At 39.4% G+C, this 25,203-nt stretch overlaps 1 protein-coding gene across 2 annotated transcripts in view; it reads right to left on the bottom strand.

Annotated features, from left to right (window-relative positions):
• The window catches only part of PRKDC (protein kinase, DNA-activated, catalytic subunit), a 179,206-nt gene that overhangs the window by 67,884 nt on the left and 86,119 nt on the right, over window positions 1-25,203 (bottom strand). For both annotated transcript variants that reach the window (XR_006741597.1, XM_036437275.2), the window contains exons 42-52: window positions 20,451-20,629; window positions 18,872-19,040; window positions 18,536-18,601; window positions 15,055-15,127; window positions 13,637-13,785; window positions 11,738-11,875; window positions 11,152-11,268; window positions 7,884-8,027; window positions 5,186-5,337; window positions 4,578-4,709; window positions 2,840-2,951 (exon numbers count right to left, since the gene is read on the bottom strand). Coding sequence is in view for 1 of the 2 variants with exons in the window: in XM_036437275.2 (XP_036293168.1) it covers window positions 2,840-2,951; window positions 4,578-4,709; window positions 5,186-5,337; window positions 7,884-8,027; window positions 11,152-11,268; window positions 11,738-11,875; window positions 13,637-13,785; window positions 15,055-15,127; window positions 18,536-18,601; window positions 18,872-19,040; window positions 20,451-20,629 (1,431 nt within the window). In the remaining variant the exon portion in view is untranslated. The remainder of the gene's footprint in view (window positions 1-2,839; window positions 2,952-4,577; window positions 4,710-5,185; window positions 5,338-7,883; window positions 8,028-11,151; window positions 11,269-11,737; window positions 11,876-13,636; window positions 13,786-15,054; window positions 15,128-18,535; window positions 18,602-18,871; window positions 19,041-20,450; window positions 20,630-25,203) is intronic.

The raw sequence follows: 25,203 nt of genomic DNA, 5'->3' as shown, positions 1-25,203 counted from the left end.
AGAGTCAAGGATCCCAGGTTAGATTCCGGTCAAGGGCATATATCTTGGTTGTAGGCACATCCCCAGTGGGGGGGAGGGGGTGCAGAAGGCAGCTGATCAATGTTTCTCTCCCATCGATGTTTCTAACTCTCTCTTTCCCTTCCTCTCTGTAAAAAGAAATATATATATATATATATTAAAAAAAAAAAAAAAAATGAGTGCTGCCCTAGCCACTGGATAAGAGCGGCAGCCTGCAGACTGAAGGATCCTGAGTCGATTCCGATCAAAACACATGCCCAGGTTGCAGGCTTGATCCCAGTAGGGGGCGTGCAGGAGACAGCCAATCAATGATTCTCTTGCATCACTGATGTTTCTATTTCTCTCACCCTCTCCCTACCTCTCTAATATCAATAAATTTAAAAAATGTAAAAAAAAAGAGAGAAATGGGCAAAATATCAATAACTGAAAAGATTAAAAAAAATATTAGTGCTTCTTCTGACCATGAAACATGCCAATAAGTCATTTTAGAAGCGGAACGAAAACTTGTGATTAAATATGTTTAAGACACATTTTATGGTGCCAGTGCTCATGTCTGTCATTAAATATTCTCACAAACCACAATTTTCAAGCAATTCTATCTCAACTATCACTGTCTATTTCCCTATACCTTGCTTTCTCATGATCACATACTACAACCTACTGTGATAGACTCGATTCTGAGTTATCTGTCTCCCCTCACCGCATGCCAGCTCCCTGAGGGTTGGACTTAAAAGAGCCTAGAGCCAACCAGTAAGTACCTAATATACAGAGGTGAGCAAAAGTAGGTTTTCAGTTCTGAGTATGCAACATTCAGTTTATTCTTGCATTATTACTTATTAATGTTTATATTATTTATTTGTATTACAACTATAAACCTACTTTTGCCCACTCCTATATATAAGTAACCAACATATAAGTGCCAAAGTTATAAAACAATGTGAACCTAACAATATGGGGAAAACAGGAGAAGACAAGACTGGAGTCTACATCTCAGGTGCCAAGAGTAAGTTAGTGGTTAGAATATGAGTGACTCTTACTTATTTCTTTTTTTTTTTCTTACTTACTTCTTTATATTGGATATTATACTATACTAATTCTACACAAAAATCAATGTCACTTTATACTCAGGATATGTAAAACAAAAGTGTTTCTCATTCCTATTGAAATTTAAGTCAAGAGAGATTGAACCTGGAATATGTTATCATTTGCTTCATCCAATATTGCTATCCAATATTAAGCATTTTATATAAACTGCTACCAAATATTTAGTGACATTAGAATCATGTCTTAACAAGTTATTCTGAATTTTTATAATTGTTTCTTTTACTAAAATAACTAGGTATCCTTAAATAAACAAGTTTGATCTTCCCAAAGGGGTCTATTTGCTTTTAGCTTAATGATATTTTATTTTATTAGCACCACACTCTACCCAACTGAACTAACCGGCCAGCTTGATATTTTATTTTAAATCCAAATACATGACTAATCGGTAAATGGGCAGGGGGTCCAATGTGCTCTTTGTGGGTAACCTGGGCATCTTGAGGACCTCCTAACTTTCCCAAAGCTTCTCATCCTGGCTGACAATGCATGTAGCCCAGACTCCACCCTACCTTTTCTTTTAGGAGAGGGAATGGACTGGAGATACGAATTTGGGAATCATGAACACAGAGGCAGTTTTTAAAGTCACAAGGCCATATAATCCGGCAGGGAAGCAGTAAAACAGAAGGCTAAAATCAGAGCTGTGGAGGTGGCCCAGGAAACACGCAGCTAAGAAAGGGAGAAGCTGCTGCCAAGAAAGTAGAGAGACAGGCAAGAGTGTCCCAGAACCAGTGAAAAAGGGAACTCAAGGAGGACAAACTGTGCTGCTGTGGACAGGCTGAAACAGAGAGACCTGGTACGAGCAGCTGAGCACAAGTGACAAGGCTCCAAAAACATGCAGCACCGCACTCTACTAGCACGTGGGAGGACAGCAATGTAGCAGTAAGCATCACCTGCTACACTCTTTTCAAGTAAGTTATAGCATGTAATTTCCATGCAGTTATACCTATGTATCTTTAATAATTATATTTATTGGAGATTATAGTACTCTGAATGTATGCTATGTGTAAAAATTCAACAAGGCTCTTCTTACAATACAGTCAAGTGGGAAGGGCACATAAGACTGGAAAAGGCTCCCAAGAAAGTGCTTTTTCCTGTGTAATAGTTGTATTATGTCAAAAACTGTAGGTGAGAATTTTATTTTATTATATTTTTAAAATATATTTTATTGATTTTCTACAGAGAGGAAGAAAGAGGGACAGAGAGTTAGAAACATTGATAAGAGAGAACCTACTGGGGATGTGCCCGCAACCAAGGCACATGCCCTTGACCGGAATCGAACCTGAGACCCTCCAGTCCGCAGGCCGAGGCTCTATCCACTGAGCCAAACCAGCTTTGGCAGAATTTTATTTTATTTTAAAAATATATTTCTTTATTGATTTCAGAGAGAAAGGGCGAGGAAGAGAGATAGAAACATCAATGATGAGAGAGAATCATTGCTTGGCTGGCTCCTGCACACCTGCTACTGGGGATCAAGCCTACAACCCGGCATGCGCCCTTGGCTAGAATCGAACCTGGGACCCTTAGTCCGCAAGCCGATGCGCTATCCACTGAGGCAAACCAGCTAGGGCAGGAGAGGATTTTAATAGCTTAACAGCCTAACATTAGCAGGTATCTGCAAAATGCCCACTTGGTTTCTTACAGTACAGAGGATATAAGTATCAAGTGTAATGACAAATCAAAATTGAAAAAGCATTTGTTTAAAATTGCATAACACACTTACATCTTTTCTCTCAGTAATATATTGGAGAACAAGTCCCAGAACTTCTGCTGCAGCTGCATACACCTCTTTATATTTTACAAAGGACATATTATTGACCAAAGCTTGGAAGTATCTGTAACAAATATAGAAGATAAATATGCATAAAATAATCCATTCTGTTGACATAAAATTGTAACGATTTTACTCTTTGTTGTACCATATTAATAGCACACATTGAGAAACCATGAAGCCCAAAACATGATCCAAATTACTGATGTGAAGACACATGTGAAGATGTCTTGAAGGTGCTGACATCACCACCTCAGGGAGGCACATTCATGTTGGTTCCATTACACTGAACCTGCTACAGTTAAAGGAAACGATGCTGGAGAGGGGAGCTGACTCCAGCTGGAGAGGAGCAGGCAGAATGAGGGCCTGTGGGGTTCCCAGGCACTGAGTTACTCCTTTTGTTCAACTGCAGGAACCCAGTGACTGAAAAATAGAAACTTCCAGACAGACAATGACCTCTGGCGCTATGTCTGGGAGGCACCGTCTACAGCCTGAACTGCCTGGCTGGGCTTCCGAGACTAAGCAGCCTGTAAAATCAGGGACCAGAACAAACATCAATAAATGTGCTGGCTTCTTGGGGAACCCCTCCCCCAAAAAACTATAGTGGAAAAAAAAAGCTATTATTTAAGATTGTGGCTTACTGACAGCCTGTTAAAGCCATCTACTCTGACAGAGAAGATCAATAAAATAATGAGAAAAAGAGTGAGCGTGAATACATTGCCCCCAGACTTCACGGGCAAAGGGGCTTTTAATTTTCAGCCCAACACTGGCTCTGTAAAGTTGTCACTGGAGAAAACCATAGCTCAAAAAACTCCACAAAAAACAACTTGTCGAAAAGTAAGCTATTTCCTGTTGAATCTGTGCTGAGCAACATATTTTAGAGGACCAACGAGACTGAGTGAGATACTACCAAAGAAATGGCAAAAGCACGAAAGGGAGCCCAGCTGATGTGGTTCAGTAGTTGAGTATCGACCCATGAACCAAGAGGTCACTGGTTCCATTCCCTGTCAAGGCACATGACCAGGCTGCAGGTTCGATCCCAGGTAAGGGGTGTGCAGGAGGCATCGGATCAATGTTTCTCTCTCATCAATGTTTCTATTTCTCTATCCCCCTCCCTTACTCTCTCTGGAATCAATAAAGGCAAATTAAAAAAAAAAAAAAAAAAAAAAAAGCATGGAAGGGACACGCTGAGACCTATAATGTAATCGTGACTTTAAGCCCCCCCACTGCATATGTTGGGTGATGTCCATCCTCACCATGAAGGGTCCCGATGGGAGGGGAGCAGTGTGGCTACAACTATGCCAACAGCACACAGACAGGGAAGGCCGCACGAAGCCAGCCGCACCCCTTCATAGTCACCTCTTATGTTAAATGGTTCACAGAGCTCATGTTGCTCTCAGGGATAAATGCTAAAAATGCCACTTTAGAAAATAAGGAAAAAAACTTAATACCTCTTATTTAACAAAATGTACATGAAAAATAACACTAATTTTTAAACACTTACCTTCTTCATTTACTTCATTAACACATTCTTCTCTCAAATGGCCTCTAAAGCCAACTATTTAAATTATGGGAGAAATATTTAACATGTGTTCTCGCCCTTAAATTTATCAAAATTAAACCAGTCTATTTCCAATTCAGGAATACTTTAACCTAAAAATAAAAAGGAAAGCAAAACTATGATACTTACTTTGTACTCTCTATGCCACATTTTGGGTCATAAGGAGGGAAGTTATTGGCCATTACAATGCCTAATAATTGAATTCCTACTGAATTGTCTTTAGAATTAGGATCTTTCCTGGAAAACTTTTCAAATATTAACCTGAAACAGAAGTATAAAAATATAGATTATCATATAAATAAGAAGAAGACAACATAACATTTTCTAAGGAGAATATTCAAGGTAAGGAATACTCTCCCCCACCCACCCACAACTAATACCCTTCTTGCTAATACCCTGTTTGTTCACATCCAGGTTATTCTAGCTTTGGAATACAAGCAGTTTTATATCTTCCTATAATTACTTGCCCTTTTGAAACTGTTAGCTTACCTCAGGCAGTGCTAAAAGGAATCAAAGCAAAGTCCTACATTCTAACTTGGGCTGAGCAGATTGCTCTAGTATCAACTTTGGAAGCTGTGGTTTTATGAGTAACAATATCATATTCATATACATGAATTCTAATTCAAATTACAGTACTCCTTCAAGTAATTAAATTTCATTGTACTCACTATTTGAAACATACTACATTTTTAAAAATTCTAAACAGCATTGCAAATTCTACAATAATAAATCAATACCTGTAAGGGATGGATAAACAATCCTTCCAGCATTCAACAAGAGTTTTTATAATTTCAAGGTTGTGACTAAACACGGCTCTTTTTTGATGAAAAACATGTGTCATTAGGAAATTAAGCAATCGATTGGCTAACACTTCATCTCTGGGAACCCCCTGAAATGGTATAAAAATTATATGTTAATATGTAGCATTCCATTCTGAAAAAGCATTTTTTAATCCAAAAGTCCATTTATAAAAGAAATGTGACATTCTACCAGCTCCTAAAAACCTAAGTGTGATTTTTCAGGTCCAACCACAGCAATTACTAATTGATCCCGGGTAAGGGGTATGCGGATAGGCCTCCAGGGGAAAGCTGCCCGCCCTGCCACAGGCGGGTAATACAGCAGGTAGACTGCAGTCTCTAAGGGCAGCTGCAGTCAGACCCTGAGGCCTAAGTCTGGTCATGCTCTTTCACTGCCTGCATTCCTGGCCCAGGCGCCTTCTCTCCTAGACTCCCTCTTCTGTAACCCTCAGCGGGAACCTCCTTCTGGAGGGAGGGAGGGAAAACTTGAAGACACTCTGACTCAGTACTCTGTGCTTGCCAACTCCTAGGCCTTCTCCCTCACATTCTTTCCAACTCCAGAGCCCTACAAAAGTGATGAGGTCTTTAATTAGTGGAACTTCAAAAGGGAAATGACCTCCAGGTCACTATTGAGCCACCTGACCCTTGACCAATGTGCTGGCTGCAGGAGGTAAAATGGAACAAGAGAGGCAAGGCTTCCTCTAGTTTTAGCTTTTTGCATATACTATTGCAATGAAGTTTTTTTTAAAATAAAGGGCTTCACTTCACTTTCAGTTTGGCTCTCTGTTGCTTTTATCAGTATTCTGACACCTATGTAATTCAGGTCTTTAAAGATTAGCTGAGCTCCTAACAGTTAAATCAATCTTTCTCAATGATTTAAGTTAAAACAGATAATTTCTTAATTTTTTCATGTTAGTAAGCAGACTACAAGTTATTTTATCATATTAAAGATAAGAAATCTAAAATTTAGTTTACTTTGAAATGAGAGAGGCACACTTAGACACATGTATAAACTCTATATACATTACTATCCTATCTAATTATTATCTAATAAAAGAATAATATGCAAATTGACCATCACTCCAACACACAATATGGCTGCCCCCTTGTGGATCCAAGATGGCTGCCACAAGATGGCCAGCAGGGGAGGGCAGTTGTGGGTGATCAGGCCAGCAGAAGAGGGCAGTTGGGAGGGACCAGGCCTGCAGGAGAGGGCAGTTGGGAAGGGGGGGAAGGCTAGCAAGGGAGGGCAGTTGGGGGAGACCAGGCCTGCAGGGGAGGGTAGTTAGGGGTGACTGGGCCTGCAGGGGAGGGTATTTGGGAGGACCAGGCCTGCAGTTGGGGCGACTAAGCTGGTAAGGGAGAGTAGTTAGGGGTTACCGGGCTAGCAGGGGAGGGAAGTTGGGGGCGATCAGGCTGCCAGGGGAGGGCAGTTAGGGGTGACCGGGTCAGCAGGGGAGGACAGTTGGGGGGCAACCAAGCTGGCAGGGGAGGACAGTTAGGGTTACCAGGCTAGCAGGAAAGGGCAGTTAGGGGTAATCAGGCGGCAGGGGAGCAGTTAGGTGTTGATCAGGCTGGCAGGGGAGTGGTTAGGAAATGATCAGGCTGGCAGACAGAAGTGGTTAGGGGCAATCAGGCAGGCAGGCAGGCAGGCAGGCGAGCGGTTGGGAGCCAACAATCCTGGGTTGTGAGAGGGATGTCCTGGATTGTGAGAAGGATGTCCTGGATTGTAAGAGGGATGTCCCAGATTGGAGAGGGTGCAGTCTGAGCTGAGGGTCACACACTCCTGTGCATGAATTTCGTGCACCAGACCTCTAGTATTTAATGTAAGTGCTGTTTTCAGGATAGCCTTACATGAAAACTCTTATAAATTTTAGTGTCAATGTTTTCAAATGAATGGGCAGTTTTCAAATGTGGGTGCAGAGCTCCAGCACCCACAAATCTGCTGAATGCCACAGGCTGCAGTATAAAACTGCCATTCATCTCGCAGTCACTTGTTGAGCCATCTCAGCCATTGTAAGTCACAGTTAACACTCGGGAAACAGACAGACTGGCAAAACAAGTGCCAGAAGATTCAGGGCCTTTCATCACAGAAGAAGTCTACTGACATTTACTTCTCATACTTTTAATAAACCAATTATCTAGTTTCCAAACTCCTTGCAGATAAAAGCAACAAACAAAACAAACATCTGATAGCTTCAAAGTAAAAGATCAGAGGAATGCCGGAACCGGTTTGGCTCAGTGGATAGAGCGTCGGCCTGCGGACTGAAAAGTTCCGGGTTCGATTCCGGTCAAGGGCATGTACCTTAGTTGAGGGCACATCCCCAGTAGGGGGTGTGCAGGAGGCAGCTGATCGATGATTCTCTCTCATTGATGTTTCTAACTCTTTATCACTCTCTCTTCCTGTGAAAAATAAAAAATGAAAAAATAAAAGAGATCAGAGGAATATCAAAAGTAGACAAAAAAAAAAAAGAGAGAGAACGAAAACAGGATGAGGCCATTTAGTATAGCAGTACAACAATTAACGCTAAAAATTATGACTAAGTCATTAAGGGGAGCCTGAATTACTTACTACATGCTCTATTTAAGATATCAACAAAGAACTGATATATTACTATAAGGATGTATCCATTCTTACTATAGGAGTAGCTATTCCTGTCCATGACAGAACTGTAACCACTATTTCAACCACCATATAGTGAATTCCTTCTCCTCCATTATTTTCAGAAACAATGAGCTGCAGCAAGGGGCTGAGCCAGTACTTCGCATACGGGCGAAAGACCTAAAAGAAAATTTAAAAGTCATATATCAAAGAATTGTTTTTAATAATAAAAATATTAATCCAGAAACATATACTCCATCAGTTAAAATTTTATATTATGACTTGACTTAAACCCAAAACAGATGTGAATTCCAACAATTACCCTGATAAACAGATCAGATTCTCTGCTGAATTCTCTTCTCATTGCCCCCTGAAACCATAATTCAATGAAGTCAATTTGCTATTAATATCTTTTAACTATGCTCAGAGAAATCAAAATGAACACGTATTCTGTATCAACCTTGTCCTATCTGAATAATATTCAGCTCTGGAGAATTATAATTTTATTTTATGCCAATGCATTGGGTATGTGGAAGATGAGATTATGCAAATTAGAAGGTAGCAGGTAATGAATCTGTGGCTAAGTTATTAATTTTGTATTTGTATTTGAGATCAGAAGAAAATCCTAATAGATTTTTTTCTCACAAAAATTTTTAGGACAGCATGAAAGAAAATATAGAAAGGAAAATATCTATTGACCTAATCTCTGATCCCAAAGACCATGAGCTGATGCATCTGTTCCAAAAACAGCTACCACTTCAAACTTCTGGCCTTACCTTAGACCTGGAAATTACCTAGTACCTTTAGTCCTTTGAACCTTGAGGTCAGATCAGAGCACCAATCGCTGGTACTCCTTACATTTATAATCCTGATAAAGTCTGAAAGAGACTGGGCTGAGGATAGTATAAATGTAGCTAGCTCACAAAACAAAAGAACTAGTTTCCCTAACTTAGATGACCAGATGCATTTTACAACATGAAACTTAACTTTGAAAATGTCCACTTAATATATAATTTTCATAGATTGAAATGACTATAATAGCTACACAGAAATGAGTCTATAATTTCTAGTTGAATGGAAAAGAATACTGTTAAGGGAAACTTCTACATTAAACATGGAGTACATTTTAAGCCTGTTTCCTATTATTTACTGTATCTGTCCTTTAAAAAAATATGATTTCAGTTAAAAGGAAGCTGGCACTAGAACACAAAATATTTTATTATAAAAAAAAGAAAAAAGGCTGAAACCGGTTTGGCTCAGTGGATAGAGCGTCGGCCTGCGGACTGAAAAGTTCCGGGTTCGATTCCGGTCAAGGGCATGTACATCGGTTGCGGGCACATCCCCGGTGGGGGGTGTACAGGAGGCAGCTGGTCGATGTATCTCTCTCATTGATGTTTCTAGCTCTCTATCCCTCTCCCTTCCTCTCTGTGAAAAATCAATAAAATAGCCGAAACTGGTTTGGCTCAGTGGTAGAGCGTCGGTCTGCGGACTGAGGGGTCCCAGGTTTGATTCTGGTCAAGGGCATGTACCCGAGTTGCGGGCACATCCCCAGTGGGGGGTGTGCAAGAGGCAGCTGGTCGATGTTTCTCTCTCATCGACATTTCTAGCTCTCTCTATCTCTCCCTTCCTCTCTGTAAAAAATCAATAAAATATATTTTAAAAAATCAATAAAATATATTAAAAAAAGAAAAGAAAAATCAATAAAATATATTTTTTAAAAAAAGAAAAAAGAAATCAACCTTACCAACACTCTGATCATGAACTCCGGCTTTCGGTTTCTGCTGTTTAAGCCATCGTTTTGTGGCACCTGTTATGGCAGCCCCAGGAGCTTAAAATTAAGACGACCCTGAGGACCAGGTGGGCCTTCTCTGCCACCTCCCCACAGCCCCACGGCCCTCACAGCTGCTAGAAGGACTTTCTGTGGGGCCACATGGACCAAGTCAGCTACTTAGCACCCTTCAGTAGCTCCTTACCACTCAACAAATGAGCGAGGTCCTTGCAGGGACCTGAAGGCTTGCCTGCCGCTCAGACCTGGAACCATGCAACTCATATGTCCCATGTGCCCCTAGTCTGTGCGTTAGGGCAGACGTGCTTGGCTCTCTCAGGGGCTATCTCTGCTCATACTGCTGCTTCTAAGCAGAATGTAAACTCCCATTGCTACTTTACAACACTTAACTCAAGGGTTCTCTTAAAAATCTCACCTAACTCCCACTGGTAGAAGATGCTCCTCCCTAACATAGTGCTACTTGCAGATCAAATGTCAAATTGAGCAACTATCTAAGAGTCTCAGTTGTTTTTTGTTTTTTTTTAAATATATTGTATTGATTTTTTACAGAGAGGAAGAGAGATGGATAGATAGCTAGAAACGTCGATGAGAAACATCGACCAGCTGCCTCTTGCACACCCCCTACTAGAGATGTGCCCGCAACCAATGTACATGCCCTTGACTGGAATCGAACCCAGGACCTTTCAGTCCGCAGGCCGACGCTCTATCCACTGAGCCAAACCAGTTTCGGCCTCAGTTGTTTTTCACATAAGAGTTATTAACAGGAATAATTTTACCACCTTCTTTGCTCTTACAAAAAAGGCTGGCAGCCATAAGAAAGTTGTCCACACATGTATTTATAAAAAGATCACTTCTATCATTTAGAAGTTAACTTACACATTTAAAAAGAAAATCATGAAAGAATAATATTGAGCAATAAGGAAATATGGTTGATTAATTTATTCAGAGAACATCTTTCTTTGTTGAGGGCTTTTAAAAAAATTTTTTTTTTAATATGTTTTTTATTGGTTTTTGGAGAGAGGAAGGGAAAGGAAGCAATAGAAAACATCAATGCGAGAAACATACATTGGCAGGCTCCTGAACATCACATACTGGGACCAGGGGTGGAGTCTATATGCTCTAACTGGGATTTAAACCAGAGACCTGTTGGTACATGGGTCAATGCTCAAACACAGAGCCACACTGGCTGGGCTGTTATGGGCTTATTATTTCTACTAATATATATATTTACTAATATATATATATATATATATATATATATATATATATTTACATATATATGTATATATTTATTTAATTTATTTATTTATGTGAATCATTGATTGGCTGCCTCCTGTAACCCCCCACTGGGGATCGACCCTACAACCTGGGCATATGCCCTGAGCAGAACAAACCACAATCTCCCAGTTCATAGGTTAAATCTCAACCACTAAGCAATGCCAGCTGGGCTGTTGTGGGCTTTTTAAATAAGATTCATATAAGTGCAAAGAATATTTAAAGAAATAATAAATGACTTACTTCTTCTGAATTAATAATAAGCTTAGCTAAGAAGAGACGAATATTCAATGATAACGATGGATTTCCTAGTTTGTCATGAAGAAATTTCATCCAAGGAAGAAGTGTTGGCACTGAACCCTGAAATGATACATTCACAATTACCTTCAAAAGTAGACTAAAATAACTAAAATAACTTTATATTTTGATATTATGAGACAACTATGACAAAATAAAAGATGAACAGCAAAAATCATGTTTATTTGATATGGAATTTGGTTTTAGTCTATATTAAATTTTCTTTTTTCTTTTTTTTAAATTTTCACCTGAGGACATGCTTTTACTGATTTTAGAGAGGAAAGGAGGAGAGGAAGAGAGAGAAAGAAACATCGCTGTAAAAGAGAAATTTCAACTGGTTGCCTCTCTTGCACACCCCAACCAGGAATCAAACCCACAACTTAATATGCACCCTGACTGGGAATCAAACCCATGAAAGGACAACACTCCAACCAACTATGCCACACTGGCCAGGGCTAAATGTCCATTCTTAATGTGATACCAATGAATATAATTAAGCAAGACAATGTAAGATTACTGAAGAAAGACAGACCTCTTCTACTTTAGGTAGGATCTGGTTTTTCTGCATGTGCTTAATCATGGCTGTCATGGCTGCCATGCATTCGTGCTGATTGAGTTCATCCATCTCTAACTCCAGGATATCATCTTGGATCGTGGGGTCTTTATGCTCCTACAAAAACGTAAGAATCCGATTATGTAGAACACTGCTAAAATTTCAGTGTACGAGACATTCTGATTTTTGGGGTAATACCATGAAATACACACTTAGGGTAACAATGATAATTTGGTAATAATGTCAAATACACTTGGTATGTTTTCTGATTAAACAACTAAAGAATAAACAGAACCTCATGTCTTCCTTACATTCTATTTCCCTTCTATCCCTTGTCTATGTGGTCACTCCCTTAGAGTCATAGGTCACAGTGTGTATACAGACATGTGCTGCTTTGTAGAAACACCAAGATTTTTACAAATATGTGTGTACTGGAGGCCCCAGAATCCTCACCACCTTGAGAGCAACAGTCTCATGATAAAGTGTCACTTTAGGGAGAAAGTGAAGCTATTAAATATTAAAGTATCATTAAGATAATGTTTACCTATTTTTTCTTCAATAATCTGAAAAATAGTTTTTCTCTAAAAATCTTTTTCTCAATTCACCTTGAAACTGTAATCAGTGAAGAAAACTTTTAATCCATTCTTTTTTTTTTTTTAATCCTCACCCTAGGATATATTTTTTATTGACTTTAGAGAGAGAAAGAGAGAGAAACATTGATCATTTGCCTCCCATACATGCACCAACCAGGGATCAAACCAGTAATCTAGTTATGTGCCCTAACCAGGAATAGAACCAGCAAACTTTTGGTGTATGGGACGATGCTCCAACCAACCAAGCCCCCCACTGGGGCTTAAGCCATTATTGATCATAAAACCTGAGAAAATACAGCAGTGATAATCATTTTTTACATATAATGATGAATTGAAGTTTGGCATACAGATTCAGTAAATTTCATTCACTCACACACGTGTACACACATACACGCATGCTGAGGGGAAACAATCTGGGTGGATGTTTTCCAGCACAGATCACTTCCAGGAAAAAACACTTAAGAAATCCTGAGAGGACATTCTGAACAGTTAGAAGTCAGCTTAAGGCTAAGTGCTTACAGAGATTGAGAGGAAAGAGAAATAAAAATGGCCCTAGACAAATGTAATGCTGTCTGTCCTGGTGGCAGGAACTATCCCAAAATGTCACTCTCCAAGATAGAGAGTATTTGGAAATGTGCTCCCCTTACAGCCATTGAGTCCACTGTCTACTTCTTCCCAAAGACAATGGCTATTTTTTATAAATTGAGGTTTTAGAAGTGATAGGGAGTAGTATTTTATTTCAGAAACAGGAGTAAACAACATTGTAATAGAAAATTTTACACACAATTGGAGTTAACATGAAACAAGAAAAAGAGTTTACTCTAAGAATAAGCTACAGCCGAATAAAATATATATGTATTTTTAAAAGAATTAAGCTACCATTTGTATCAATGCATCAGTTTGTTTGGTGACATTAAATATTGGAAGAGCTTCTTCAGTCTCCCCAGAGGGAGATGGCAATAGTCATATCAACACGAACATTTGAGTCTCTATGGCAGTTAGCTAGCTCTCTTACTGGACATCCTTAAATTTGGTTCAATTTAAAACATTGACCGCAGAGACTGGCTAAGGTGAGTCAGCCTGGGAGAGCCTTCCTTGCTGCGGTGATGAAGTCAAATTGCTGAGTATGCAGGAAGACAGGCTGGGCTTTAGATCTTAGAAAAGTCTCCAAACTAATACTATTCTCTGAGGGCTACTGATGAAGAGCAGCTTCCTATGTTAACAACAAAGCCTCTCTTCCTTTACAAATGCTATCAATGCTGTTTGATACATAAAATGTGATCACCTGTCTTCGAAAATGACCAATGGTAGACTTAGGGTCTAGGGAGCTGTATGTGTAGCTCTGAACTCCAGTTGAGAAGTCAAATTGACTCATTTCCTCACTCAGAGTACTGTTCGCCAAATATGACAAGGAAGATATGTACTGAGGACCACCTGAAAATAAGTAAAAACACATTTATTCATTTTAGCAAGAAATGCATCTTTTGAAGCTCAGTTAATATTAAGAGATACTGTAAACTAAAGCTTTCATCACCCCTATGATTCTCAACTCATTATCCAGATTAACAAAGCAAAAAGGAAATGGGACAAAGATTCCTTTTGCTTTTTCTCATTATTGACTAGTTACCTTCTGTCATGGACAAAGCAATTAAGTTAAACTAGATCCAATGTTTAGCTATATTAAGCTTAGTTGCATTTAAAATTTTAATGTACATTTGCCCATGAAAGGTAGTATAAATGTGTGAAAAGATACTAGTGAAAAATAACTAATCCTAAATATGTAAGAAATTTGGGAAACTGGTCCAAATTTTATCCTTAAGTCAAAAAAACAAAGTTGTGCAGGTTCATTAAGCAGAAAATTGAAACAAAGTTTATGTGGAGGAAGAGAGGGTTCATCTTAAATAGGGAGGCCAGGGAGAATTTCCTTCAGGAGTTGGCATTTAAAAAAAGGTAATAATTGCCGAAACCGGTTTGGCTCAGTGGATAGAGCGTCGGTCTGCGGACTGAAAGGTCCCAAGTTCGATTCCTGTCAAGGGCATGTACCTTGGTTGCGGGCACATCCCCAGTAGGGGCTGTGCAAGAAGCAACTGATCGATGTTTCTCTCTCATCAATGTTTCTGACTATTTCTGACTATCTCTCTCCCTTCCTCTCTGTAAAAAGTCAATAAAATATATTTTAAAAAAAGGTCATAATCCAGGTAGATGTCCTGGGCCAAGGTTATTTCAGGCTGAGGAAACATACAAGCAAATGCCCTGAGGTAAAAGTGAGCCCAGTGCCCACAGGCAGGGGGTCAGGCTGCTAGAGTGGGATGAGCAGAAAGTAGAGTGGCAAGGAAGTCGGGGGGCCTTGGGTAGCTCTGTCCTGAGGGTGGCCGGAGCTAACATGAGGTGTGGCAGGATGGAACTTGTATTTTACACAGAACAGAGATTTATAAATATAGCTAAATAATATAATCCACATTCAAACAAATATCAAGTTAATCCTGCACTAAAGTGTACCATATCTGAACTTTCTGAGGCCATTAGAGATCTACTGAGTTAAAGTTTAGTTTAATTGCATTTATTTCAAGAGATACAATTCACTCACCACTTAAAATTTTTTTCAAACTGAATGTCAATGTTTTGGGGTACTTAAAGTATTTTTCTATTATGTAACAAATATCAACCATTAGAATCTTTCTCCTTATTTTGAAAACATCCTACCTGAATCCCCATTTTCTGCTTCCCTGGCTTCTTTCCTAATTTCAATGTACTTTTTCTTTCTTTCCATAGGAACCTGTTAAGACAAATCAAATACACAATTTAAGACTTTTTTAGAAACATGTCCACTTGTTTTCTATGTTAGCAGCAATCTAGCAAAAAAGTAATTTTTAAACAAAACTTTTATCAAATTTAAAGTATTAAACAATATCCACAAAGTAAGACGGGTAAGTACCCCTTTAGGAAAGCTTTTCCTACAGATTCCCACAGAGCCCCCGAGAAGCACATGCCTTTTGGGCTCTGGGAGAGTGTTTGCTCAGCTCTTAGAGCCACAGGCCTGATTGCCAATAGTCTGTACTTGACTTGTGAGCCTGTCTCCTCAACGGTTCTGATATGTCATAGCACCTTACAGTGGTTGTCAAGTTCACAAGTCATATGCACCAGAGTCTGCTTAATAAACTAGTGCCGTTATTTTTTTGTTTTAGCTCTTAGAACATATTTCTAGAAAAAAGTTTCCAGTCTTATTCCAAAAGGGCACAAGGCAGGAAGCAACTATTTATGTGAACTCGTGACCCCTAAGACATGGGTGCGGTCAGCAGCTGTGAAGAGATGCGATGACAGCTCCTGGCACAGCTCTGTTCTTTAGCGTGCAGTGTATAAGCTTGGGTTCCGTGCCCAACTTCACATTTCCTCAGAGGGCTGGGAAAGACTGCAGCTACCGCCTTCCATCAGTGCTTAAGGGGGTGCATCAAACTCAGCGCATCAAAACCAAGCTGATCGTGTTGACCAGAGCAAATGGTGCAATTATCCCCATGACTTCTCATGGCACCCTCATTATATTACCAAATAAACACAAGCAGGGCCAGGGGGTCATAATTCTATATCCAGATGGATTTCAATTTCATTGACCAGAGGAATTTACTCAGAAAACAACCTCTAGGATATGTTCTAAGAGCTTTTATTGGCATTGTCTTTCTTTTACAAGATGAGAAAGGGAAAGATAAGTTTGATGAATTTCGTTGTAGCTGCCTGAGACTGTACCTCAGGTTGAACTACTTGAAAATGCCAGTTTTTGTAGTTCCAAGTGGATCTGACTACTGGCAATTTAATATGTTCAGCATAATTCATCTTTTCCTGAATAAGCATTTGGTAAGTTCTTTAACTTAGAAACACCATTGAAAAACTGCACTCAGCCGAGACCGGTTTGGCTCAATGGATAGAGCGTCGGCTTGGGGACCTGAAGGGTCCCGGGTTCAATTCTGGTCAAGGGCATGGACCTTGGTTGAGGGCATATCCCCAGTAGGGGGTGTGCAAGAGGCAGCTGGTCGATGACACTCTCTCATCGATGTTTCCAACTATCTCTCTCCCTTCCTCTCTGTACAAAATCAATAAAATATATTTTAAAAAAAAGAAAAAGAAAAACTGCACTCAGCAGAGAGCCTCCTTGGAAGGCACCTGAGCATTCTATATTGGCCGGTCTTGCCCTTTTGGCCAAAAATGACCCTCTTCTCGTGATCCAGGTGACCACAACTGTTACCTGACCTTTCAGCTCATGCCAAGGCTGAAGCACCATGGTGGCTGGTACCATGGGTCTTTCTCCTGCCCAGTGGGGGGAGCTGGAACCTCTCTGGAGAAGAAACATGGGTTCCCAAAAATATGAGATCAATGCCTGGGCCTCGCCAGCAGGTGAGGGGTTCCCGAGGCAGGTGTTGGGTGTGGAGCCCATGGGGGCATAGGCTACCAAGGAGACAGAACTAAACCTCACATCACCCTGCTTGGCCCCGGAGGATGGCTGGTTAGCCAGAGACGGGTAAGATTCCTCAGGGAAGGAACAACCTAAGACAGGCACAGTCGCAGAGGGGCCATCAGGAGAGAACTTGGGGGTCAACAGAGGTGGGGCACAGACCCTTACCACCCCCACCCCGTCTGCAACGTGACAGGCGCCCGAACCTTCTCCCATTCTGAGGGAGGTCTCCTGCCCGCAGGGCTGCTTCGCTTCCCATGCACAGCTCAAAGTGGGACCGGGTAACAGACAGAGACTTGGCTGACAGCAGCTGCCCTCTCACTGCAACAAGACTTGTTTGAGAGGTCTGGTACCCATGGTGTGGAAAAGAGGGTTTTTAATACCTAAATCCAGCCTAGTACCAGGAATGCTCAGGCTCTTCTCAAGAAGGCAAATATTATACATAATCAATTCCACTAATACACACATGTTAAATAAGATTGTTGCTAGAGTGTTGAGTTTGACAAATGAATAGTAGCCAATTTCTCAGAGGAAATTAATGTGGCTAATGGAAATAAATGAATATTCTAGAAAAACATTGTATTGTACAAAAAGCCGTTCCTAAAGTGTTAACAAAAATTCTTATTGGCAGAGCGTCTCATGGTAAAATTGCAAACATGTTAGGAACCTAAAGCAGTCATAGTTTAGCACAAATAATTAAAATGTAAAAGCTATCAAGACAACATTATAAAATTTCCAAAAGTCTCTTATTATTTAAATTTAAAAAGGGGGTGACAGTGGAAGAATATCATGTAAGGAAAAATATCCTGCAAATAATTTACATCTAAAAAATTTGTACTTTAGAAAATTAACCTTCATTTGAAACGCTAACAGAAAGATACCCATGAAAATACACACATGGTGCCAAAACAAGCCAGAAGAAAATCATTTGGGGGGGAAAAAAGAAAAAAAAGAAAAAGGATCCCAAGTCTAATTTATAGAAAATATCCCTTTATTAACTTTTGATCGAGAATATGTTTGTATATTTTCAGAAAACAACTCCGAGACCATCTGGAATCCTGTAACAGAGAGGAATAGACAGAAGTGCTCCAGCCATGAAGACAGAAGAGAAACAGTTCAGAGATGGAAGATGCTGACGACGCCTCGCCATACCAGCAGACAGCAGCTGTGTGTTGCTGAAGGATGCCCAGGACCAAACCAGAGACAGTCGGACCTGCATCACCACCGTTTGGCCACCAAGCAGATCTGAAATAGCATGGCTGACATGTACACATAACGAACTGTTTGACATTGAAATTGGGGCTCAAAAGAACTGTTGGTCCGGAAAGGAACTCACTACAGACGGATTCATTTGCCTCTCAGCATAAACCATTATGGCTTTTCTCAGTTTAGGTTCTTACAAGGGTATTTCTTAGATTACAGGATCTCACACATCTAGAGGAAATGATGAACAACATAGACTGATGAACAAAAACAGACTCAAAGAGAAGCACCGAACAGACTTTCAAACCTCAGAGGGAAAGTAGGGGAGGGTGGGAGTAAAGGGGAAGAGATCAACCAAAGGACTTGTTTGCATGCATATGGGCCTGGCCAGTGGCCATGGACAACGGGGAGGGGGGGAGGGGGGAGGTTTACAGGGAGGGGTTTGGGATGGGATTGGGGGGATGAGGACAATTGTGAGATACCATCATCAATAAAAAAAAAAGGGGGGGGGGGAGAAAAAAGAAAAACTGCACTAACCTCCACTTCCACGGGAAACGTATAGCGGCGGTTCAGGTCTATCAGATTTTCAAAGATAAGCAAGTTCTGTGAATTCAAAGGATCATAGGAAAATATCTGAATGGTCAAGATTCTTACTACTGATGGCACTACCAAATTAGAAACTCTTGGAGAAGCACTTCAGCTTTATATATTGGAGAAGCACTTCAGCTTTATATACAATATATGAGGAACTAAAAGAATTACATCTACATTATTATAAGAAGGTACAAATTATGATATAACTTTAATCGATATAATCTAACTTTTGAAATCCTATAATGAGAGCAGTGTTAAAACACATCTGGAAAGGCCTACCTTTTCTGGTCTTTCACTAAACAGAAAACCTTGATAAAATTTTAATTCCTTAAAGACACAGCAGATAAGAGAAATGGCACAGTTGTAGGCAGCACAATGGTACAGTCTTCTCCTCTCCAGCAATTGAGTCTCACCAGCCATGTTCTCTACAAATGCATCATAGCACAGTCTGTAGAGGAGAGCCAGGTTAAAAATTAATTCATGTCACAGGGAAATCATTGCTCAAGTCCAATAATCCCAGACAATGGGACTTCAATTCAGTTGTTTTTGCCCAATAGAGTACTAGGCCCTGGGACTAGAAAACTAACTAGCTGGTCACTATCCCAGGATTTCACTACACTGCATTAAGCACAGAGAGCAACAAGCACAGTAAGGTAAGAAATGGAAGTAAGGAGGACAGAAAGCAGTCCAGCAAAAGAAGCCAAGAAGAAAGGTTTAAAGAAAAAATAGATGAGTTTCAAATTATCAATTAGCCAAAGGAAAACATACACACTTCCCCCCCCCCCCCCTTTTTTGCATTAGGAGCAGAAACAAGTGTCACTTATAACAAGAGATAAACTGCATGGTGTGTTCAAAGAACAGAATGTACCCAGTGGCTAGTAGCAAATGAAAGGTGCATCCTAGAAGAGCTCACTGCCATAAAGAGCTTTATTGGAACACAACCATGCCCATTAGTTTGCATGCTATTTATGGTTGATTTGGGGTAGTAGTTGCAACTGATGGTCCGCTAAGCAAAAAATAGTTACTATCAGGCACTTTGCAAAACAGTTTGTCAACCCTGCTACTGAAGATGACATTCCTTAAGAGGGTTTTAGGCAGGGAAGTTCAACAATCAGAGCTGAGAGAGACCATCCTAGGAGCAGAGAGAATAATTATGAAGGAGACTAGAGTGTTCACCAAGGAACAGCAGACCCAACAAGGCTGCTCAAAGGGAAGGAAATAAAGGCAGTGGTTCTGGGAATACTGAGTAGACAAAAATCCACTGATGACTGATAGGATGTGCCTGGAAGTTGCAGAGATGAAGATGAAGGAAGAATATACTACCATTCCCACGTCTTGTTTTTGCAAATGAGACTTGGGATGGGCCTCTCATAAACTGAGAAGATACAGAAAGGATGCTGTGTTTGCTCTGAATATGCAAAATTGGACATGTAAATCAATGTGTGTGCCATATTTACTAAGAAGTAACTTCATTAGAAGGCTGTTTGTTTTTAAAGAAAATGTATTTGATTACTTTGTGTTCTATAAAATGCTTAAAAAATAATTTAACACTCCTTTAATTTCAAGTAATAGAAAATAATAAAATATACCAAATTGCTTCTTACTGTATATAACGCTACTGAGATGTAAAATTGGAAGAAAAAAAGTTAAAAAAAAAAGATTTTTTTCTTTATAAAAGATAAGTACCGTATGTTATGCAACAAACGAAAGTCAATTGAAGTAGGTTGTACATAAGAAAAAATAAGAAAACTATAAAATTCAGTATTTAAACAAACTTGAAACACTTATTCATATTACGTACATGAATAAAAACATATCAAAAATGTCAAATACAACATAGAAGTAGCTAAAACCTTACTTAAGCAGTGTCTTTGTAAGTTCATTCCCTTCTGTAATATGAAAGCCATAAAAAACTTCATTAATTTTGGATTCCTTAGAGTGAACATCATCTTTTGGAAGACGAGAATACATCACCTCAAATATTTTATAATAGCCCATCTTCTTGGTGATTTGAGTATCAAAGGCAGATTCATTTAGCTAAGGACAGGAAACAAATAATTATCTTTGATCTTATCAAACATGAAAAACACTTTATAGACTATATCAAATTTAATACTTAATGCCCTTTATATAGAAAGTAGTTCTAGCAAAGATGTTAAATCACTTCAATAAGAGTCAGCCCAGGGTCTAAAACATGGATATAAATATTGATGTGTTATATTCAGTGCAGCACAAAATAACGCACAATGTCCTAATAGTGAGCTTAGGGTATGACTATACAACTTTTGCATAAAATTCTAAGGAAGGTATAATAATAGCAGCAGAAAATTCAACTATTAGAAAACAAAATTTTCAACTATGTATATTAACAACTTTCCATTTGGGTATTTACAACATTCTAAACAGTATTCTGTAAACTAAATGTCTCCCACCCCCAAACGTTATCCACACTCCAATCCCTGAAGTCTGTGACTAAACCTCTTAAGGCAAAAAAAGGAGTTTGCAAATGTGATTAAGTTAAGGATCTTAGGATGGGGATATGATTCTGTACTTTTCATGTGGACCCCAAATAAAACCACATGTAGTAAAAGGGATCTAGAAGGAGGTAAGACAGACAGGAAAAGCAAAGGGACAATAGAGATAGAGACTAGAGTAGTACAGTCACAAGTCAAGCTGGAAGAGGCAAGGAATGAATACTCAGAGCTGCTGGGGGAAGTGTGGCCCTTGCTACACCTTGATTTTGTTTCAGTGAAACTGATTTTGGACTTTTGGGCTCCAAAACTGTGGGAGAATAAATTCCTATTTTCTCAGGCTCCAAGTTTATGGTAATTTGCTATAGCAGATTTAACTCTTATAAAACTAAACTCTCACAAAACTAAAACATCCTTTGGGCCCTAACCAGTTTGGTTCAGTGGATAAAGCATCAGCCTGTGGACTGAAAGGCCCCAGGTTCGATTCTGGTTAAGGGCATGCACCTTGGTTGCGGGAGCATCCCCAGTACGAGGTGGGCAGGAGGCAGCTGATCAATGTTTCTCTCCCATCGATATTTCTAGCTCTCTCTCTCTCTCCCTTCCTCTCTGTAAAAAAGTCAATAAAATATATATATTTTAAAATAACAGAACACATTTTGGTACGAAGAGTTGAGGGCTGCTGTAAGAAATGCCCAAAATATCAATGGGGTATTGGAATGGGAAGGTGGGTAAAAGCATTAGTGGTAAGGGCTTAAAAGGAAGTGAAGAGATGGGAAAGAAAGCCAATGTTGTCTTAGAGAATGTCTCAGTCATGATAAACTATTTTTGGTAGAAATAAGAACATTAAGTAGTTGCTAGTGAGGTCTCAAAAGAAAATAAGGAACATATTTTTGCTAACTGAAGGAAACGAGATCCTGGTTATGTAGTGGCAGAAAACTTAGTCGAATACTAGTCTATAGTTGTGCAGAAAGCAGAACTTACAAGCTATGCAACTGAGTATTTAACACATTGCTGACCAGTAGTTTTATTGCTAGCTTTACCCGGTGGCCTAATATGTTTCTATTGAACAAGTACAAAAAACTTTTTACATAAATGTCAAAGGCAAGCTTTAAGATTAAATATCCATTGCATTTTGAAGTTATTTATTACATGTTCTTACAAACTAATATCTCCTTAATATCATGATTGGCCACAAGCCTTAGAACAGAAAGCATGAGAATTCTCGTGATCCGTACAAAATGTGTTAACCGAGAAGCTTTACAAACAAATTTGCTGAAGGTACTGCCAAGTTCCTTCTTTGATGCTTCTAATAAAATGTGAGGTCCAAGACATAAATTGAGGTAAGAACTGTAAAGTAGCTGAAACCGGTTTGGCTCAGTGGTAAGAGCGTTGGTCTATGAACTGAAGGGTCCCAGGTTCGATTCCGGTCAGGGGCATGTACGTTGGTTGCGGGCACATCCCCGGTGTGGGGGGTGCAGGAGGCAGCTGGTCGATGTTTCTCTCTCATCGACGTTTCTCTCTCATCGACGTTTCTAGCTCTCTCTCTCTTTCCCTTCCTCTCTGTAAAAAATCAATAAAATATATTTTAAAAAAGAAAAAAAAAAAGGACTGTTAAGTAAAAAAACACAGAACTTGATAAGTTGGGAAATTCTCTGCCTATTCAGATTGTGAAAGATGCTAACAATAGCAGATTCGCTGCTAGGAAAGTGTGCGCTGGAGAAAAGACTAAGGACGATCTTTGACTAAAGCTGAAAAAATTAAGCAAGTGACTCATGGACCAGGAAAAGAGATGAGATTACCCTGCAAATATCTGTGGAGTAAATCTCCACACATATTAAGGCAGCCCTAGGTTTTTGAGTGTATACCAGAGGAAACACCGAGATGAAGTGAGAAAAAGAAAAACTACAAGCAAGAAAACACATTGATAAAACTACTCGGCTGTGAATATATGCTACCCTTCATGAAAAATAATAATAATAATAATAATTCTAAGATGGAGCCTTTGGTCCAGAGAGAAGAGGGACAGGCCACAGAGCAGTATTTCTGGTCTAGAAATCTAATAGAATTTGGCTTGCTGACTTTTGAGATTGTTTTCAAACACTCCTTTCTTATGTATATTTTCTGTTCTTGGAAAATGAATATCTGTAATTAACATACTATGCCGGTCCCACCACTGTATTATGGAAGCAAACTGTTGTCTAGTTTCACAGATCCACAGACAGAATTTTGCCCCACAGGGGGATCAGACCCAGAATCCCACCCATACCTGACTTATATGATGAGGTTTTGAACTTTGAGCTGATAATATTTAAATGAGATTTTGCACTTAAGAGTTGATGCAGTAATGAGTTTAGACTTTGGGGGATGTTGGGATGGAATAAACTTATTTGGCAAGTGGAAACATTTGGGCAGGTGGATAGTATTAGGGTGAATAATAGCCCCTAAAAGATATCCATGTTCCATCCATAGAACCTGTAAATGATACTTTACAGTAGAAAAAAGGATTATACAGATGAAATTAAGTAAAGGACTCTGATATAAGAGATTATCTGGTTGGGCCCTAAATGCAATGATATATTTATAAGACGGAGGTGAGAGTCTCTGGACAAAAGAGGAGGCAATGTGACCATATAAGCAGAGATAGGAGTGATGAAGCCTCAAGCCAAAGATGGAAGAGGCAAGGAATAGATTTTCTAAAGCAAGCACAGCCCTGGCCAGACCTTGATTTCAACCGATAAAACTGATTTCTTGTTTATGGCTTCCAAAACTAAGAGAATAAATTCTGTTGTTCTAAGCCACGTTTGTGGTGATTTGTTACCACAGGAAACAAATAGAGATCTGATTCAACCACAGATTGTTATCTAAATACAACAGAAATCCTCTGACTAAACACATGGCAGTTATTTTAAATAATATTTTCTTTTTCAATTACACTTGATGTGCAATATTATATTAGTTACAGGTATACAAGCCAGTGAATTAGATATTTATATAACTTATGAAGTGATCACTCCAATAAATCTAATACCCATCTGACACCATACATAGTTATCACAATATTATTGCCTATATTCCCTTGGCTATACTTTACATCCCCATGACTAGTCTCTAACTACCAATTTGTACTTCTTTTTTAAAAAAAAGTATATTTTATTGATTTTTTTACAGAGAGGAAGGGAGGAGGATAGAGAGTTAGAAACATCGATGAGAGAGAAGTATCGATCAGGTGCCTTCTGCACACTCCCTACCCGCAACCAAAGTACATGCCCTTGAACAGAATCAAACCTGGGACTCTTGAATCCGCAGGCCGTGCTTTATCCACTGAGCCAAAACGGTTAGGGCCCAATTTGTTCTTCTATTTTTTTTAATACATTTTATTGATTTTTTACAGAGAGGAAGAGTGAGTGATAGAGAGTTAGAAACATTGATCAGCTGCCTCTTGCACACCCCATACTGGGGATATGCCCGAAACCAAGGTACATGCCCTTGACCGTAATAGAACCTGGGACCTTTCAGTCCACAGACTGACTCTCTATCTACTGAGCCAAACCGGTTTCGGCCCAATTTGTATTTCTTAATCCCATCTCCTTTTCAACCATCATCTAACCCCTTTCCCCTCTGGCAACAATCAGAAGTGCTCTGCATTTATGAGTCTGATTCTGATCTGCTTGTTTGTGTTTATGGTGTTTTTTTGTTGTTGTTTTTTATTCCACATAAGAGTGAAATCATATGGTCTTATTTCACTCAACACAATAGCCTCTAGGTCCATCCATGTTGTTAAATATGGCGAGATTTCTTTCTTTTTTTTATGGCTGAGTCATATTCCACTGTATATATGCACCAATTCACCTTTATCCATTTGTTTATTGATGAACACTTAGGTTGCTTCCATATCTTGACTATCATAAATAATGCTTCAATGAACATAGGGCTGCAGTAGTCTTTTCAATTTAGTGTTCTGGGTTTCTTTAGATTTGTGGGATTGCTCAATCCTTTTTTTGTCTTTTGTTATAAACTTTATTTTTTTCCCCTTTTTTTTAAATTTCTTTATTGATTATGGTATCACATAATTGTCCTCATCCCCCCATTCCCATCCCAAACCCCTTGTCATGTAGATCCTCACCCCCCTGTTATCCATGA

The sequence above is a fragment of the Pipistrellus kuhlii genome, unplaced genomic scaffold (assembly GCF_014108245.1).
Source record: "Pipistrellus kuhlii isolate mPipKuh1 unplaced genomic scaffold, mPipKuh1.p scaffold_m20_p_14, whole genome shotgun sequence".
Taxonomy (NCBI): domain Eukaryota; kingdom Metazoa; phylum Chordata; class Mammalia; order Chiroptera; family Vespertilionidae; genus Pipistrellus; species Pipistrellus kuhlii.
Note: the sequence above shows the minus strand (reverse complement) of the source record. Positions and strands in the feature narration are given on the sequence as shown.